Source organism: Paramacrobiotus metropolitanus, unplaced genomic scaffold (genome assembly GCF_019649055.1).
Source record: "Paramacrobiotus metropolitanus isolate TYO unplaced genomic scaffold, Prichtersi_v1.0 Parri_scaffold0000124, whole genome shotgun sequence".
In the NCBI taxonomy this organism is placed as follows: domain Eukaryota; kingdom Metazoa; phylum Tardigrada; class Eutardigrada; order Parachela; family Macrobiotidae; genus Paramacrobiotus; species Paramacrobiotus metropolitanus.
The window spans coordinates 132,088-150,493 of NW_026570344.1; the positions used below are offsets into that span (position 1 = coordinate 132,088).

The 18,406-nt window shown below is 42.3% G+C and overlaps 3 protein-coding genes across 3 annotated transcripts; all 3 read right to left on the reverse strand.

The window, feature by feature from the left end:
• Positions 1-121: 121 nt before the first annotated feature.
• LOC129598542 (netrin-1-like) lies at positions 122-12,313 on the reverse strand (the record flags this gene model as incomplete). The annotated part of the gene is made up of 7 exons (XM_055496507.1): positions 122-880; positions 942-1,010; positions 1,619-1,675; positions 1,830-1,979; positions 3,173-3,361; positions 10,288-10,806; positions 11,674-12,313. Coding segments are annotated over 7 exons (2,031 nt in total), but the record flags the coding sequence as incomplete, so codon positions are not given.
• A 1,595-nt stretch (positions 12,314-13,908) lies between these two features.
• LOC129598529 (N66 matrix protein-like) lies at positions 13,909-15,745 on the reverse strand. Its single transcript, XM_055496492.1, has 3 exons — positions 15,461-15,745; positions 14,924-14,983; positions 13,909-14,746 (listed from the first exon to the last, which is right to left on the reverse strand). Exons 1-3 carry the CDS (start codon positions 15,528-15,530, stop codon positions 14,103-14,105), a joined length of 774 nt encoding a protein of 257 aa, XP_055352467.1. The 5' UTR covers positions 15,531-15,745; the 3' UTR covers positions 13,909-14,102.
• Positions 15,746-16,221: 476 nt separating this feature from the next.
• Positions 16,222-18,276, reverse strand: LOC129598543 (syntaxin-8-like). Its single transcript, XM_055496510.1, is given in 7 exon segments — positions 16,222-16,573; positions 16,643-16,763; positions 17,090-17,163; positions 17,278-17,525; positions 17,759-17,853; positions 18,001-18,058; positions 18,233-18,276. Coding segments are annotated over 7 exon segments (711 nt in total). The 3' UTR covers positions 16,222-16,502.
• Between the last annotated feature and the right edge of the window lie 130 nt (positions 18,277-18,406).

The following is an 18,406-nucleotide window of genomic DNA, read 5'->3' on the forward strand; positions in this document are numbered from 1 at the left end:
GATGAAAAAAAGAAATAAGGAATTGTATTTCTGAAATGTACTTTATAAACATAAGTGCAGTGAAAGCATCGTTGCTGCAAACAGAATGACGTTGGTTGACACTATCCTACAAAATCTACAATCAACAAAATTTTCAATTTAATCCACAGAAGGTATATTAATTACTCCTGTAACTGGTAACGATATTATAAATCTATTTTCAACATGTTGTACCATAACGCTATCTTAACCAATAACAAAACGACTACCTCCACGATATCTATTAGCACAAATTATGTACTCGTACCGCAACACGAAGCCAAAAACCACAACCATCTTTTCAACAACACCATGCAGCAGTGCGAACATATTCTATCCACGTACTGAATATCAGTTTCTGCAAATTATTCTTTTCTGGCTAGATTGGCGAAACGAAACAAAACAGTCAGTGCTCCAACCCCTGCCCCTCCCCTTCGCAACATCCCCGGGAATGATCACTCCTCGTCTTCCTCATCACCCGCTCCACCACTGGCGGCCCCCTCCGCCATGACTTTCTTACAGCGGCCCTTCCGTTCGCGTTTGTGGAATTTACGTAGCCGGCGCGCCCACTCATCCTTCCAGTCGATGACGGTGCTGTGGGCGTCGATGACCATGTTGGTCTGCTGGACGCCGCGCACCGTGGGCAGCTGGCCGGGAATCTGCGGGTAGCGGCCCATGATCAGATACTGCTGGCCCAGCCGCAGTTTGGGGCATTTGCACAAAAAGTCCGACTGGTGGAGGTAGATGTACTGGTCGCCCTTGGAGATCTTGCCCATCCCGCGTTTGTAGATGCCGAGGACGTTCATAGTGAAGCGAATCCATTGACCTTCGGTGTCGCGGGAAAGCAGCTGAGCGTGTATTACTAAACGAGGACGTTAGTTAGAATAATTAGCTGCTTGATGATGGCAGCAAAGAATGGTTACCGTAATCCCGTTTGCAGTATTTTCTCTGGTTGACTTTCCGGGACATGACTTCACACGTGCCGCATTTGTCTACAAAGCACCACACTTGGAATGGACTAACTGCATTTACAACGAAAAACTGAGAGTGTGACTGTGTAAGTGTTATTGCGCTGTGAGAATGCTGAAATCGAGACGAATAACTCAGTTTTTAAGAAGTTCTGGCTTCTAATACTTTCGAGAAATTTAATATATGTTGTCATTCCAGTTTTTGGGCACTGACTGTCTTTTAATCAGTAAAACATAAATATTAAAACTGTTACTCCACTTTTTAAAACTGCAGATTACTGAGACACGTGAATTATATAATAACATTAATGCATGATGGTCTGCGCCCACAGGCTGTGACCTTTACTTGCAGTTTACCACCAGCTCACGTACAAACACAATAAACAACATGCCAAGCAGTTCCCAGAGATATTTATCGAGCCGCACATGCATCACTTTTGATAATCAATCAACTGACTTCTTCGTACCATTAGATTTCAATACTTTTTACAACCTTGCCGTCACATAAATCAACACGTCCTTGTTCTACCCTCGTGTGCACCCATACAATCCGTGAATGACCCAGTAAATCTCCGACAGAACAAAACCCCGCTTGGCCCATTACACCGGATGGGAACTAGACTGCAACTCACCATCTTGTGCGTCCGTCGAGGGTATCCCATTGAGCTCCTGCGCTGTTTTGGGAATCTCTGTAGACAGAAAAAGGACACAGTTCAGTTTGAGAAAGTTAGTGGGTCAGCTTCAGCATTGCGGGTGTATTGTTCCTGGCTAGCATCCCGTTGCCGGCTAATGGTGAGTGCGAAAGGGGTAGTCAGACATGCATGTACATGGCTGGGCACTTACTAACACAAGGGGCCACGGGTGAGCGGCTCTGCTGATAGCCCTTGGCGCAGCGGTTGCAGGTCAGTCCAATGACGCCCTCCTTGCACGTGCACTGCCCGGTGGTCTGGTTGCAACTGCGCCCGGATGCGCCCACGGGATGGCATTCACATTCTGGTGAAAAGGGGAAAAGTACTTAACAACTGTGAACGTGTTTTTGACACTGGCTGAATCGTACCAAGCTGTCGTCGGAAAAAGGGTACAGTGTAAATTATGTAACAACTGACAGGCACTAGGTATCTCATTACGTTTTGGTATGGTAACCGAATTATAGTAACTATGCAGACATAACAGAGGGTGTGCATCATATGAAAAGAACGGTGAGGAAAGTTTAAGAAAATTGTGTATATTTCACTGCTTTTTCAGTTTCAACTCGGTACCTTCGGCCGTCGAAACGTCATGTCGATGAAAACTGTAGGCAGTGTACGAAACCACTGTGTTATTGCAAATTATAACTACAAATAGCGCCCATTAAATGCCAATAAACGTAGTGGATGAAATGAATGGCTGAATATCGCCCGAACTAAAACTCACAGTACCATGATCAAACTTACTAACAAAAATTAAATACTCTGTAATAAATTTATAACCTTAAATTTCTGTTTGTACACAGGCTTGATAGTCTTCTGAATTTTTAAATGGTTGCGCAGTCCGATAACCAGAATCACGGCCCAGGTCTCAAGGAGCGGAGTAGAACACAGCTGCGACCTAAAATCGTGAGCTGATAATTTTTTCGAAATCAAGACCGCTTCAATCTCGCTTTCAGAAGATTACTTTCCGTCAATCGAGCATATTTCTAATAAAAATATGGCAAAAAAATTAATTTCTTTCAACGGCACACTGACAGATGGACCAGGGCCGCTTTTATCACTGGAGCACACTAATATAAAAGAAATCTGACATTAATAGTGGCTGCAATGATTGGTCGTTTTACGGTCAGCAGCCCTGTCTGCTATCTGGTTTTATGCCCAAGCGGAAAACACCTCGAAATGCCCACAGGACACTGCACTGCACCGCGGTCGATGGTGTTCTTTGTCAGCACGTTCTGTTTGTCTGCACGCGGGATGAATGTGCATACATTAGGTATAAATTGCCGTAATTGCTGTCAGAATCACAATTTAGTCTTGTATATGACCGGGAATAATGTCCGTAATGGATTGTGCTGACAGACTGTGCCAGCAAGTGATGGCTGTATTTGTGTGTTCAGTACAGTGGACGTGGAGCGGCATTAAGTATACCATTTTGATGATGTTTTCAGATTCCGACTTCAAGCTTTTTATCAGAAAAGGAGGAGGGTTGTCACTTACCTATGCATACCTTGCGATGGGTCAATGGTTTGGTGGGATCCCGATAGAACCCTTCTTTGCACTGGTGGCAGTAGCGTCCGGCGGTATTATGCCGGCAATTCATGCATACACCCCCGCTTTTCTTCCCGGAAAGTTTGAAGAGCTCCATGCTGAACTGGCAACGCCGGCTGTGTCCATGGCAGTTGCATGCTATAATAACAAAACCATGCTATAATACTTTGGACTGTCAAAAACGAAAACCTATTCCATTTCCAGTTAGGGTAATAAGATTATACGGAATGTAATCAATACTAATAAAGGACATGCATGGCAAAAGTGATACCTCGGTACCATAACAATTACCGACAAAAGTTACGTTGCAATGTTGCCGACATGATCAAAAATTACACTCGTACAAAAATCTACACGCACGGAAACATCTACCCAACTGCAAAAAAGGTCGTAACTTTCGTTGCTGTATTGACCTTTTCGACAAGGCCAAGTTCTACGCAATAAGAGTCAGTGCCCGTTGAACGATTAAAGCGTTTTAAAGCTCTCTTAGTCTGTTTTAGATCCAGCCAATTTCATCGCCTGACAAACATCTTTATTTATCCCTCCAACTATTCCCAAGTCTCATAACACCCTGCTACAATATATGTACGTCCTAAAATGTCGGAGGATGCCGTTTAAGAACACTTTACTTAAACGTTTTCCGGGGACGACCATTTTGCTGAATGGGACAAACCGAAAATTAAGGTTAAGCCGGTCACTTAAAAATGGTCAGAAAGGCAATTCATCCCGTCGTCTCTAAGTGCCGGTATGTCGTTAAATACACCAGCCTTCTATTCCCGCTTTCCTAAGACAAATTATTATTAAGACATGGCAGGGAATTTATAGCACTTTAGCCAAGGCTACGGCGGCCAATGATGGCTTTTCAATCGTCAGAATGTGTAAATCTTCGGGCTCTGATACATTTTAACCATTTCTTTTACTTTCCTGTTCATGATCAATAAGTGCACGCACCCCCGGTGGACAGCCAACGCTAATCTGTCAACAGTGTTGACCACTTAATTGCTGCCAGAATCCCTCCGTCACAACCTCCGACGATTAAAGGGAAAAATATTTGATTTTCGCCCTTTTCTATTATATGCACATTTCTCCGATTAACCACTCATAACAAGCCTTAACGAATGCCAATGACCAGACAGGTTTGGTAAACAGATAAAGGCTTTATCACTTGCTGCGGTTACCGACGAGCCCATAAATTTATGCGGTACATGCTGTAGACGCTACAATGTTAACAAATTAATTTTAGTGAAGTAAAATGTAAAACATGTAATCACGAGAGAAATGAAATCTTCTAGCAGCAATTTTACAATTCTGCAACTTGTTCGCATACTTCCACTCACTGAATTTTAGTATTAAATTAAGCATTTATACAAAGCAGCAACGCATGGAGTAAAATACAGTATATTATTGCCATTTATCATCAAGACGAAAAACGAATTCCGTTGACCGATCAAATTTTAATTAACCATCTCATTGTCGTCGGCTCGTAAGACCAAGTGTGTAAGAAAACATCAGAAGCGCGCAAAAGGGATTTTTATTTGCTCAGCAGGATGAAAAACTGTAAAGATCCTTCACTGTCACTCCAAAACAATATTGTAAAAAGTGACCTTTCTTAGCACTGCGTATGTATCCATACTTAATTTTCCACTACTTTACATTCATCATTTCGTCCATCGGGTAAAATTGACAATACACACTCGAATAAGCAGCCGGCATTCTAAAGCCCTACTCAGAATGCTGAGAGGCGAACTGCTGACTGACTAAGCCAGGTGTTTGATTTCCCGTAGGGTGCTTTTGTATACCGGTGTGCAGCGCCTACCCTAGAGAAGGGAACAAACACACGTTGCCAGCAGTTCTGGTCGCTATTGTCATCCTTCCCCCGTACTACAATAGGCAAGGTGTGAGGGAAATACGCACCAGAACCAGTAAAAATGGGCGTCGAATTATAAACGCCTTCCTTTAGAGCGAAATTGTACAACTTAACTCAAGTGTGTATATCGCACTTTATGTCCGCCATGCGTGTGTGCCTGGAAAAGCGAAGAAAAATGCTGCCGGCGGAGGGTTTTTGCAATGAAAATAAAACGACGAATATCTTCAATAAGAAGTACACTGTGGTGTTCAGCTGTCAATTTGCTTAGTGAATCTTGTCCTAATTCACTTTCAAAAGATCAGTTTTGCGGTGGTTATCTGTGATCAACGAAGTAAGTACAACCTTTTTTAAACAAATTTTACCTGTGGTTTCGTACCTATGTACGCACTCTGACGTAAAGCGAACATAGTTGGACACTTGTGTAATCTCTTGAGTTATGTCGTGTATGTCTGCATGAAAAGGAAAATGGAACAGATGTGGCAAGCTGTTTGATTATTTATGCGAAAACATTTGTAGTGGTCCCGGCTAATAGTATGCCGGTGGTAATGAGCAGACAGTCAATTAGCTATGACCAGAATGAACACAATGGCTGCCTTCTCACCATACACACACAGATGGACACAGTCAGCATCAAACTGGTTGCGTTGATGCCACACCGGGAGGTCTTTGTGACGGTTAAATGGGACGATTACGGAGCAGTAGACACTTTTTTCCCGGGAAAATATTTTCCCCTCGTGTCTGTCTTTTATGTACACAGAGACTCTTAACCTGATTGTAATTTGCAAAATGTTACCCGATGGTGTGTGTGGGGTTTTCAAGGGGCGAAATAAGGAGTTTTCACGGGTGTGAATGATGCCAATTAGGCGCTATTGATACGGGGATCTGGACAATTCACACCAGTAGATAAGCAAAGGCGCTAATCCCGAAATGAGACTGCTGTGCGTGCGTGTGGCATGGAAATTTCGATTTGCTTGTCAGCAACCGTTCACCAAAACTGCGTGTAGTATAAGCAAAAATTAGCTGGAATACTGATAAAAGGCCGATAAAATAGATTTCTGTTTTTACAGATTTTTGCTGGTTATTAGACTATCAGCAAAGTGCTACCGCAATACAGCCATAAAAATATGACACCAAATACTGTAATATTAAGTTATGCATATATCAATAAATACGTATATGAAGGTTTTTAAGTGTTATACGGACACAAGAAAGCAAAGATAACGTAATACTTATTGCATAGGCCTTCAAAAAATGTTCAAAACTGCGGTATTACCAGATACGAGCACAACTGCTACATACATATAGCGATTTCGTTCGTGTGTTTCGTAATCAGAGTTTTGGCTGCCTACGCCTTTTTCTTTTTAAATCGTCGTAGGAAATAAAACTGAAAAACGGTACATCTGCGTGACGACGCTTTACCTGTGGCTGTGAGTGCCGCTAGCGAAAAATCAGTGCGGATATTCTCCCATGCCATGCTGCCAGCTATTTATAACGCAGAGAGCCGATCTCCGTCAAGTGGCCGTTACAAATCACAATAAATGATTGTAATGTAAACTATTCCAACCACTTGTCAAAGACAAACGTGATTTACCTCAAGTCCCCACTTTGCCCCATTTGTCACGTTTCAACCACAATAATAAAATTAATCGCTTCAGACCTGCATCCGCTTAGTTATCCAACCGGTGGATGCACTTCGTCACAAGTAACCGGCGAAGTTCAAAGCTACAAAACGATTCAAATTGCTTTTTGTTCTGCTGTCGTTTCTCTCAAGCTGGCCGCAAGTAGATATATTTACAAAATATTCCAACAAATGCAATTTTTGTGGGATATTCAAACTATCTGCAATAAAATTATCAGCTACACACGGTAATCACACAATTTATCGGTATATGCAATAACATATTGGTAACTGGTAAGCAATAAATTACCTATAAAACGAAATTTTCCAAAAAATGAATATATCGTCTCATAAATTTGTCACTTGGGAATCCACAAAATATTTTTGAAAACTAACCGGTTTCAATACAAAAGGCACAGCATCATCGCCAAGCTTGACCACTCGATACGTCATAATCATTCGGCAATAAGTAGCCGAAACGGTGACGTATTTATGGAAAATACGACTGACAGTCCGTCTTTTGCCGGAAAGTATTGCCTGTTGATAAGTGACATTTTTGCTTTCCAGTCTTTTCTTCCAAACACACTGGCCACTGCCCATACTTCAGGGGCTTTGGTCAAATAACTGCAGTGTATGATTGATCGTGCGGATGAGAAGAAAGTGTGTTTAAATAAATGTTGTGAAAAACGCTCATACATGTTTTACAGGGCTTCATAACACAACTGTTGAGTTGCTAGTCAAACATACAACACTGCTGTGTCCACACTCGGTTCGCAATACAGAAAGACACTTTGCTGACGGCGGAAGGGACCTATTCCTATGCCTGAATGGCCATGCTTAAATAAAAAAGAATGGTAGCAATTTGCTCGAGTAGTTTCTTGAAGTTCCATTTGATTGCTAATCATTTCCCAATCACGCAAAAATCATTAACATCTTGGCCGAAACATCTCAGCATTTCAAAACTGGAATGCGTCGTTCCATAATTCCTGTACACAAGTTTCTAGCTTTCTATCCTTACCATGCAATCGTTTTGCAGCAACGAAGTTTTTTTCCGCTAACCAACAATAATTAACAAACTAGATCGCCTCCATCATAAATGAATTAATTCTAGTTAAGATTAATCTTGATAATGTTGTTTATGATAACAATTGGGCTTAGCCGATAATGGGATGCTCACGTTACTAATGAAGATTGAATTGAACACGATACATCACGACCTTTCACTCGTAATCTATTTCGTTCATTGTTCGGGCTGACAGAGGAAATAATTATTTGTACACAGCGCGGGGCAGTGTTTGTGCGCTGCGGCATATCGCTGCAGCACAGAGGAGAATGTCTGCATCCCACATGGAATGATTGCCGGGTTCTGGAGTGACTGATTGATAAATTAATAGCTATGCATCGACGGCATTCTGCTGTCAGTTTCTATGTCACACTTGACCACTGCGGAAACGGTTGAAATTTCAAACCGTCAAGACTTTTCTACGAGCTTTAAAATATAAGTACACAAACCCAGAATTTTTACGCTGGAATGCAAACATTTAGCATAGTTTTGTTTAAAACCCTTTTACTGTGTGCAGTGTGTGGTGAGATACCGACAACAATATTAAAACAGATTTACCTGAGGGACGACGTTCTTAATCCGGCCTCCATTAAACTAAACTAAAAACCGTCGGAACAAAAACTAAAATATTAGATTATATCATGTCGGAAATTAGTTAGCTGCTAATTCAGTGCAACAAAAAAATTATAAGATGTGGTAATTCTGCAAATCGAAAATCCATCACATGCTAAAAAATTCCAATTACTTGTACGATACACGCGAAAAACCATTTCTGATTGAAGAGGAAACTTAAAAATTATATTAGATATTTTTATTGACCTTATCCACATCAGAATTATGCAACGGCAGCGGCGGAGATGAGAATCAGCGAAACTACAGATAAATACATCTTTCATCTGCATCTCATGATAAAATCAACAGTTACTGCATCGCAAGCTGCTGCAGCCACGCGACTTGATGAAGCATTAGCACTCATCGTCCAGCAGTGGCCAAGAAGGGTTATTTACCACGCAGCAGCAAATGTCCGGCCGCATAATAATGTGCTGGAGCCGTTTCATACCCCTTCACGAACAAAACACTCTTTAATTTCTCTTCCACACTTGGGCATATACGGTAATATGTACAAGGGAGCGAGACAGCGCGGGATTAGGCGTTTCCGCTTGGACGCTTCTGTGACCAGCTCAGTTGAAGCGCCCCTTCTGCTAGACAGTTTTCCCTTCATGTGATAGATGACTGGGGATAAGTTTCCATGAATACAAACAATGTCATGTTATTTGATTAGGTTTTTTCAAACGACACCGGTTAACCGTGGCGTAATCGATGCAAGTTCATTTTTCCCCAGCGAGACATGCTCGTTTATCATCTTAGAAACTGCCAACTTTATTTTCTTATTTTATTTTACTAAAAGGAACAAAAAATCCATCTAGATAGCCCAAAAGTACGAAGCGCTACTCGAAAACCGATAACGCAAAAATTAGTTTATTTACCATGCATCATAAGCGAAGCAGTTGAAAGCACACAGATAAACCAGCATACTATTTTGCTAACAATAAAGATTTTGCTTACTGTAGGTAAAAGCAGCTTCTTCCTTATGAGGTAGATACACAGGTCCTAAATAGATGTTTCTGAAAGCCACTACAGTTTTTACAGATACTTTAGACGTCTTAAGCATAAATGAGGACAAAATGAGTGAAATTGTTCACACTTTTCAGGGCGTTGCCTGTTTGATCACGGGGCTTTCGCCTGTCACGTTTCTCGGATTGCAGCTCGACACAGATTTTGGTGTGGAAGATTTACTTAAAGATTTAAAAGATATTACGATGGATAATAAGCACAAGCTCCGGCTGACAATCGGCCAGACGCTGACCAACGACAATAGACTGATGGAATTGGCCGGCAAACGTTTGACGACTGACATAGTTATACATTGTCAAATAAATTTCCTATGAAATTTAATCTGGCCGCGGTCAGATTTCTTCTAAACTCTCTCTCACTTCCAACCACTCCAGCATGTACAGTATGTAGATCGCGGCAACTCAACATCTGGTGACGCTAGCTGGATGAATGCAAAGCAGTAGCCATAATACGCAGCAAAACTGTAAAATATTGTTGCGTTGTGTTCGTGTCCGGTGGAACAATACAATGCCTGCTTACCGAGCTTTCAAACGTGGGCAAAGTTTGCTTAAGAAAACTGGAAAGGTTAGCAATAAAACACAGTGGACAAACTTTGCTAACGCAAACATAATAATATTGTCATAATCGCAGACAAATCTCTCGAACTGGTCCCTAAGCTAACCACCATGGGTTACCAAGCAGTTTATCGGATATTTTTCAGAAAATACTAGAACCTTCTTTCTCGAACTTCAGAAATTTCATTCTAATCAAGCAATTAAATTTTTCCTGAATTTCTGAGGACATTCAATATTAAAATGATAATTTGACCTGCATGTAATACTTACTAGAAAAGAATTTTTGCGCAAAATCGTAAGAATGGTATAAATAATTTCATGACTTACCAACACATTCATGGGCATCCCGCGTTGTAGCCCGTCCCCATGGATGGTCATAGTGAAACGGCTTGCACTTCTCGCAGTCGGCGCCGGCCGTATTGTGCTTACAATCGCAGACCAGCCGGCCCTGCCGATCGTACACCGTCCGTGCCGCGTGTCCGTTACACTTGGCCCGTCCGCCCACGGCGAAATCCGATAGGGCATAGTAATAGCTCTCCTTTAGCTTGTTCCGTTTGGCCCGCACGAGGGCCGACGCATAGCTGGTCAGGGCCTCACTCTGGCTGGAGGTAACGCTGGTGTCCGTCTCGTTAGAGGTGATAATCAGTGAGGGAATGGTCATCCCGGTGGTCAGGGCGTCGTCGGTGGGATCCGTGTCCACACTATTGTCGTCATCGTCGCTATCGTCCACCGTCGCGCTGTCGGTGTCCGGGGCCTTAAAACGTTTGAAGACGACCCGAATGTCTGTGGCGGTTACCCAGTCTTGCAAAATGGGGGAGTTGTCCACATCGAACGCTGACGGGCGGCCTATACCGCGCATGCAACCATTTAGTAAATATTGATGTGGAAAGTACTAATGAATTCCGGGACAACAGGGAATGCTTTGCGGCTACAATTATTACACTCGCCAAAAGAAACCTTACGATTATTAGTTATTATCAGCTATTTGTTTATTTCGAAACGTAACCAGGACCAAATAAATGTGCTAAACTACACAATTATACTAAAAATTAATAATTTCCGAAATCTTCCACTTTATTTGAAATTACCATATGTATAAAATTGACGTCTTAAATTAATTGTCAAATTTAATTTATTTCAAAACATTTCAAGTACCTTTTGTTTATAATTCATAAATACACGTCAGAATTGAGAAGCGAAACTTAACTGCTGCTGCGTGTAAACTTTACTGCGAAACAATCAAAATTTTGTGATTTACATCCATACGGGCTTGATTACAGCGGTTTATCTGGTTCGTCTGCTACGAATAAAAGATTCGGCTACGGTCACTGATGCGTCCAGGTGACAAAACCAAATTGAACACTGCGGGATACCCTTGGCTTCTACCATATTTCTCGCCATGTGTTGAATTATGCAACTTTTCCTACATCATTAATTACTTGAAAGTGGCTTTTGCTGTGTAGTTATATCAGTTATACTCGTATATGCTGTCGATTGTGTGCGGTGAACTGGACACTGCTTTCTGCTAGCATGTATATTAACCATAAATTAAACTAAACTTATGTGGTTAAATTACGTAAATACTCACAAAATTCAATGAACCCCTAAAGCTTTAGACTGTTTAAAAAATCATGGCGCCATTGAATTCCCTGGCTTGACGCAGCCATTTAGTTAATAGCAAATACCGGTAAATTTGTTGTGTTTAACAATTACCTTCCAATGTGCTGAACGCCACCCGGCCTCCGTTAATCCCATTAGCAATAGCCCCGCCCCTCAGCGCCGCACCGGGCTCCAAGGCATTGGAGGTGAGATGCGCATCCGTGCACAGCGCTTCCTGCTCGTTGGTCTTCGTAATGGTCACCCGGTTGGGCTTCCCGAATACCGCCTTACAGTCGGAAGAATAAAACTGAAAGGGCACCCATGTCCGCCCATAATCCACACTCTTATAGATGGCCAAGGAGTCGGGCCGTTGCGTACAGAACTGCAGACTGATATAGGTCAACTCGTACTTCTTCCCCAGCGACAACGTCAGCGTCACATTCTTCCCTTCCTCCTCCTCGGTAAACGGCTCCGACTGCCAGCATGTCAGGTTGTTGGGATTATTCAAATCCGTCAGGTAGGTGGCCGGATGTTGGCGCTTGGGATTGGCATCGTCACAAATCTGGCAATTCCGCACCTTCTCCCCGTCGGCATTGTACGATGCCTGACAGTAGCGCGTGGCCGGTGTCCCGCACGTGCTGGACGCCCGCACCTCCTTCCCGAAGGCCGCATTAACGAAATCCGTAATGCACCGGCGCGGCTTCCCGAGGGCGTCGTAGCAAGGGTCCGTGGGTTTTGTCGGGGAGGAGGAGATTCAGAACACTGTTAGTGGAGATGAGGGAGGCCGCTGTTGGCTGGTGAAGATAAACAAGGGGTAATATGAGCCGTATGAGCATTAACCGGAGACACTGATCAAGTGCTGTCATTTCCGCGCTAAGCAGTCAAGTTAGGAAGCGCACCACACAGACAATCGCTCGCTGACCTTCCGCAATGTCTGTACACAATGGCCAGATTATCATGGAAATCAGTGCTGTAGATGCAGAGAAGAAACCGTAATTTAAACCCGCTTATCGACCACGGTCAGTGTTACTGTAATCCGCAAGTACGGCTAGCAAAAAATCCAACAACGATGCCATTTTTTGCATTTAATTAAACATTTTTTCAAATAATCAGCCGACTAACCATACTATCGCCAAGAAATGCTGCTCGCTTCATCAATATGACGCTTCGGGATGTAGACTGGACTTAAGACTGTTTTGTGGTATCTGCTAATAAACATTCAAAGTGGACGGATGCAACCGCTGCGTGAAAATTCTCGTTAACCCGCGCCTCATTCATCTGGCAGCCAATCCGACAGAAAAACCGCGCCTTCACAATTCTCGACGTAGAGGCGGAGCGTGTGGTGCCATTGGCCAACCGGCAGAATCCGGTGTTTGGAGCATACAAGGATTCCCATGAGATTACCGTTCAACTGGGTAAATTTTATATGAAGCTGCAGCCCGGGCAATTGAGTTTTGTGATGTTTAATCGGTCTCAATGGACGCTAAAGAGTCAAGATTGTTCAATAAAAAGTGCCAGGGTAAACATCATCATCACCTTAACACCGTCAAATGGACACTGTGTGCTTAAGCCGGGAAATCGTGTTCGGACATTGTTTCTAGTGGAAGGGCAATCTTGACGCGCTGTATCCGAGTGGGACTGGGAATTGCGATGACAGTTGTAAAAGTGTGAGATAAAACACGAGTGCAGTGTGAGAGAGTGCTTTAAAACGGTTATTGTCTGTGAAACGGGACGATTATGTAATAATGCTCCGGAAGAGCTGCTAACAAGTTTGACCCAGTTTAGCGGTAGTTTTATTACGTGAGATTTCTGGCCTAAATTGTGCGTTTTCTCCCACGAAAAAAATGAATGCTTTTTAACGATTGTGGTGTATATTACATGAGCGGTAATCACTTATTTACCGGTAATCAAACATTTGTTGGATTATAATGGTAAATGGATTGTGTTTCAAATATTCCTCAAAGGTTTTATTGTAGACTTCGCTGATATGCTTCGAATCAGCAAAACAGCGCAAAAAAACGGGAAAAACCAAGCAGCGCGCACTGGTCAGCAGAAAACTATTTCTTTCCAGTTGTGTATCGAACATCCCATGCAGAGATGCAGGCCCGCTAATACAGTGCAAGTGTAATTCACATTTTCGGTTTTAAATTTACCAACGAACGTAACATTGTTGTGTCAAGGCGTTACAAGCTGGCAGCGTATGGCGCCTCGTAGTGCGGTGGCTAGTATTGGTCGTAGCATAAGTGAATTTGATATTCTATTTACTACTCGTATAGATAATTATGTTCATCTTCTTTACACAGTAAGCTGCACTTCGACTTTTACTTCTTTGCTAATAATGTGTGCTAATTCTTCTAGCTATTTGATTCCTCTTTACTTTGTTTATTCCTCTAGCACAGTAAACATTACACTACATAACAAATACTCGTACTGTACACCAACTTAAAAGTTTGTATATAAATTTCACCATTACTCCTAGCTTAATTAAAATTAGTAGGATTAGAATGTACATGTACGAGTATCATGTAATCGAGAGCAACACTTTATCGACGGAAACCGCGGTTGGAATTGGAACCACGGCCTTGTTGAGCATTGAATCCATTGATTTGAGTACCAGGTTCACCGCTCCCCTCGTTACGATCACTGAAACCGCCACCGGACTGCCACCCTGCCGAACTGCCAGGACGTCCTTGGCCGCGCGATACCACACTAATCGGCGAAGAACCTTCTTGCCCCCCGAGTCTGCCCGCGTTGGATCCCCCAGTTCCTCGACGTCGGTCATCGGTATCGCTGTCTCGGTTACCCGCATTACCGCCCTGTGACCAACTATTTCCGCCTTGCCCGCCAGTGCCCCGCGAGCGGTCGCCACCCGCTGATTGCCGATCGAAGTTGCCGCTATCGGTATTACGGTTACCAAAGTTAGAGTCGCGGCGATCGTCGAAATTGTCTTCGTCCACGTTGGTACCACTGGGATTGGTGCCGGTACCGCCTTTATTCTTATTCTTGTTGTGCCGATTTTTATGGTGTTTGCGGTTCTTCTTGTGATTTGATGGCTGGTTTGGTCGTGTAGTTACTCGGCGATCATGCTGGTCGTCGTCGTCATCATCGTCATCGTCATCGTCATCGTGGTTGCGAGATCGATCGCCGAAGCTTGATCCTCTGTTATCTTGACCATTTCTGGAGTTACCTGCACGTATACCGTACATGATGCATTCGATGCGATTATCTACTGCCTGCTCACCATAAAATAATGCATGTTTCAAAAGGTCAGACTTGACACTGTGGTAACTTTCGCCATTTTAATACAGTACGCCAAAGCTTTTTTTTGCAAAGGCTGCAATTACACTAGATCCGCTATGAATACCTGATTGTAGCTGGTCTCGGTTTCCGGAAAGTCTGCTATCTTGGCCTCCACTTGAGCCTCCTATAAATGTGTAATTTTGTATACAAGTATGAATTACAGCAGCCGCTTTAGTATACGATTTTAAAGCAGCATCGCGGTGCGCCCGCACTTTTTAGTCGAAAATTATTTTACTGTATTTGTAGGCACGATGCATACAATAATATAACAATTTTAGAATCAGTACCTGTAAGGCTGTAACGATATTCGGATGTACAGAGTACTACGCGAATGGAGTCGCAATACGTAACTGTGATATTTGCAACCGGGATAAAATTTTGACATTTAACAAAGATTAGGGGACCGTTTGTTTATTAACGTATCCTATATAGATATCTAACCAAAAGTATGTATTATACGATTGTTCATATTACTAATTAACTAATAACATTAAAAACTATTTCGAAACTGATTGCACTGCAAAATTTAATGCTGCTTTGTTTAACTTCGTTATACAGTAAGTAGGTTGTAGTCTTGTTTCGCTTTCATGCATACACTTACCACGGTCAAAGAAGTTGTTGGCCGCAAGTATTCCGACAATAAGGGATAGAAATATTATTTGTCGTAACATTTTAAAGCTGTTCCGAGACTGCTCAGTATTTGCTAATAAAGTGATATCAATCAAATGCGTTTAAGGGAAATTTTACGTTTGGATTCACGTAAAAGTTTGCCGACAGCAATTGTAAAAAGTACAACATTAAACATGTACCGGTATCACTACGTATACTTCAGAAAGCAACTAGAGAATATGTATCTTATAATATTCTGGTTTATGGGCTTATATATAACAATCACAATCCACAACGCAATTAATTACTCAGTATTGTGCATGTACGGTACTTCCTATAAGTAGATATTGGTATTCGACGTATCACTGTTGGACATTTCCGGAAATTTGTTTCTACTAAAGTGGAAGCATAGTCAGCCTGATTTGCTGTTACTGTAGTTCTTCTGCGGTGAACAAGTAAAATCGTTCGAAACGATTAAAAAATCATGTGTACTGTACTGTTACTGTAATTCATTCTCTGTATTGAGCACTGCTTGTCCTGAACGATAAGTTCATAACCGCCGACAGGTGTCGCATAGCTTAAGGTTAAAAATCTTGCAGATCAGGAATCCCCGGAAAAATCGTCGAATATGTTGCAATCATAGAATTTGACAACTGCCATTACTTAACGAAGCAGCCAAATAAAGGTGTAAACACCAATACCAATTATTTTGACGAAGAAAACTACATTTTGTAAAAATAAAGACTTGTCTCTTCACCTTCATTTTTTACTGCACAGTTACGAGTACACAACGTGTAAGTTCTGACACAATACACCACAAAAAATACCAGCACAACTCTCAAACCCACACATCAAATCTTCTTTCAGGTAAGTACCGGAAACTCGACTATACCATTCCATAAAAATTACATCAAGCTAAAAGATTCTCCAATATGCATACAATAATACCTTCCAGACTGCCTAATAAAAAAATCACAGATAAATAGGAAAATGGGTCAGGTCGAATATTCTCAATAAAGGTGACGGAATTCTTATCATTTCTTCCTGGGAATACAAGCAACAGCAATTATGGCAATTAAAAGAGCAACTATCAGCAGCCACAAACCTGCAAAGAAAGCATGTCAATCAAAGCGATACAAGTAGTTCCATACTTCCATTGCACGGTCTATCTTACACCAGTGGGTCCGAGACTTCTTCAATATGACTTTCACGTTCCGTGTTTCCCTGGCTAACTTAACTTCGGCGTTGTCCATCTGCCCACCGATCTCGTCCAAAATGTCGTTATGAATGTCAACCTAACAAGATCAATCCTTCAACATTTCACCGATAAAATCCACAAAAAAACAATAAACAGAAAAAGTAAAACCAGGGGAAAACAAATTACAAGGACGATACAGATTATCCAAAGGACGCCGTGCATTAAAAGACCGTACACAATAATCAATTTTCATATTTTCACTATTAAAAACGTTACGCAAAATGATTTTCCATACGCAAAATGCACATCATAAGTGTTTCACGTATGCCGCGCATTTTGCGTACGAACTATGGAAAATAATTCTGCATATTAAACGTTGTTTAATAGTAAAAATATGAAAAGGCACGCTTAGTGTGCACCCACTTCTGCCGCAATATCCACGGCAATTTCGCGCTGGCGCCCAACAATCTTTGATAGAGCATCCAATCTCGATCCTGCTCTATAATGCCAAAATGAGACTTTTTTGCCTAGTGCTTCCGCAGGCACAACGAACGAAGGCGCGCACACATCTGCTATTAATAACAATCATACAAGATTTGCGAGTTAGGTACCGTGTAAAATCTGCTGGTGCTGGGAGCGAAGATTATCCGTGGTCAGGCCGCGGGTCTGCTCATTCTCTTCCTCCGTCAGCCAAGGATTGTTCTGTGAACTGCCATAACCTAAAGTCGTCGACGTACCCAGCAGACTGTTGCGGTTTTGTGCAGCCGTAGATTTCGCTGTAAACGCCTGCTCTAACCGCTTCTCTGTGCTGACCAGATTGTCCATCAACCCTTGACGACGATTTACTTCCACAATATTGCTGAAAGACACAGAGCAGCATACGGAGAAGTTAGATACTACTACAGGCAGAATAAATAACTTCAAAATTCAAGAAGCCGAATGATAACCACAACTCGTACGAGACCTCAATAACGAAAAGGGTTTTCTAATTTAATACAAAGCCGTGCCAATTATAAAAACCGCACACGGCACACCGAACGTTTTGCTGGCTTTCATTTGAATTCCGCAACCATGCATCAACTGTGCTCTTACAGTGTTCCTTGCGCTGTAGTCCTTGCCAGGGCTTGCTTCAAGCTCTGCGTATTGGATGCGAATTTCTTCATCAGTGTGCGAATACTCGTTGCCAACTACAACATAAACAAATTCACTGCAATCTACTGACAGGAGCAACGGTAAAATAGGAAAACAACAACAGCACTAAGCGTCCTAGAAGGCAACTTTGTGCGACATAATAAAAACTGTGATCGGAGATATCCGTAACGCAAGCGGCTTACTCCAGGAGCTTTAGTGCTGTTGCGCGCCAGTTCTTCGTGATACTGGCTGATCTTCTACCTCTCCCTGAAACCAGGAAACAGCAATCACCAACACCAACCAACCCAAATGTGCACTCACACAACTAAACCATCCACGTCTGTACTTCGGATTAAAAGAAAAACTTAATTATATAAATTACTTAATTACGTCTGGCTTAACCAACCCAACGCAGAACCAAATATCCTTGCTTACATGATCTCTTGACCAAGTCGTTCCGTCGCAGAGAACGAAACCATCCTAAAAGTGTGTCGTCAGCAAATTGTTACAACTTACAAGCATACTTTACTTACAATCATAACAGCAACAATATCATAGTCTAAACGCTAAAGCCGCTAAACCATTACAAAATGCGTCTCTGCCCCGCAT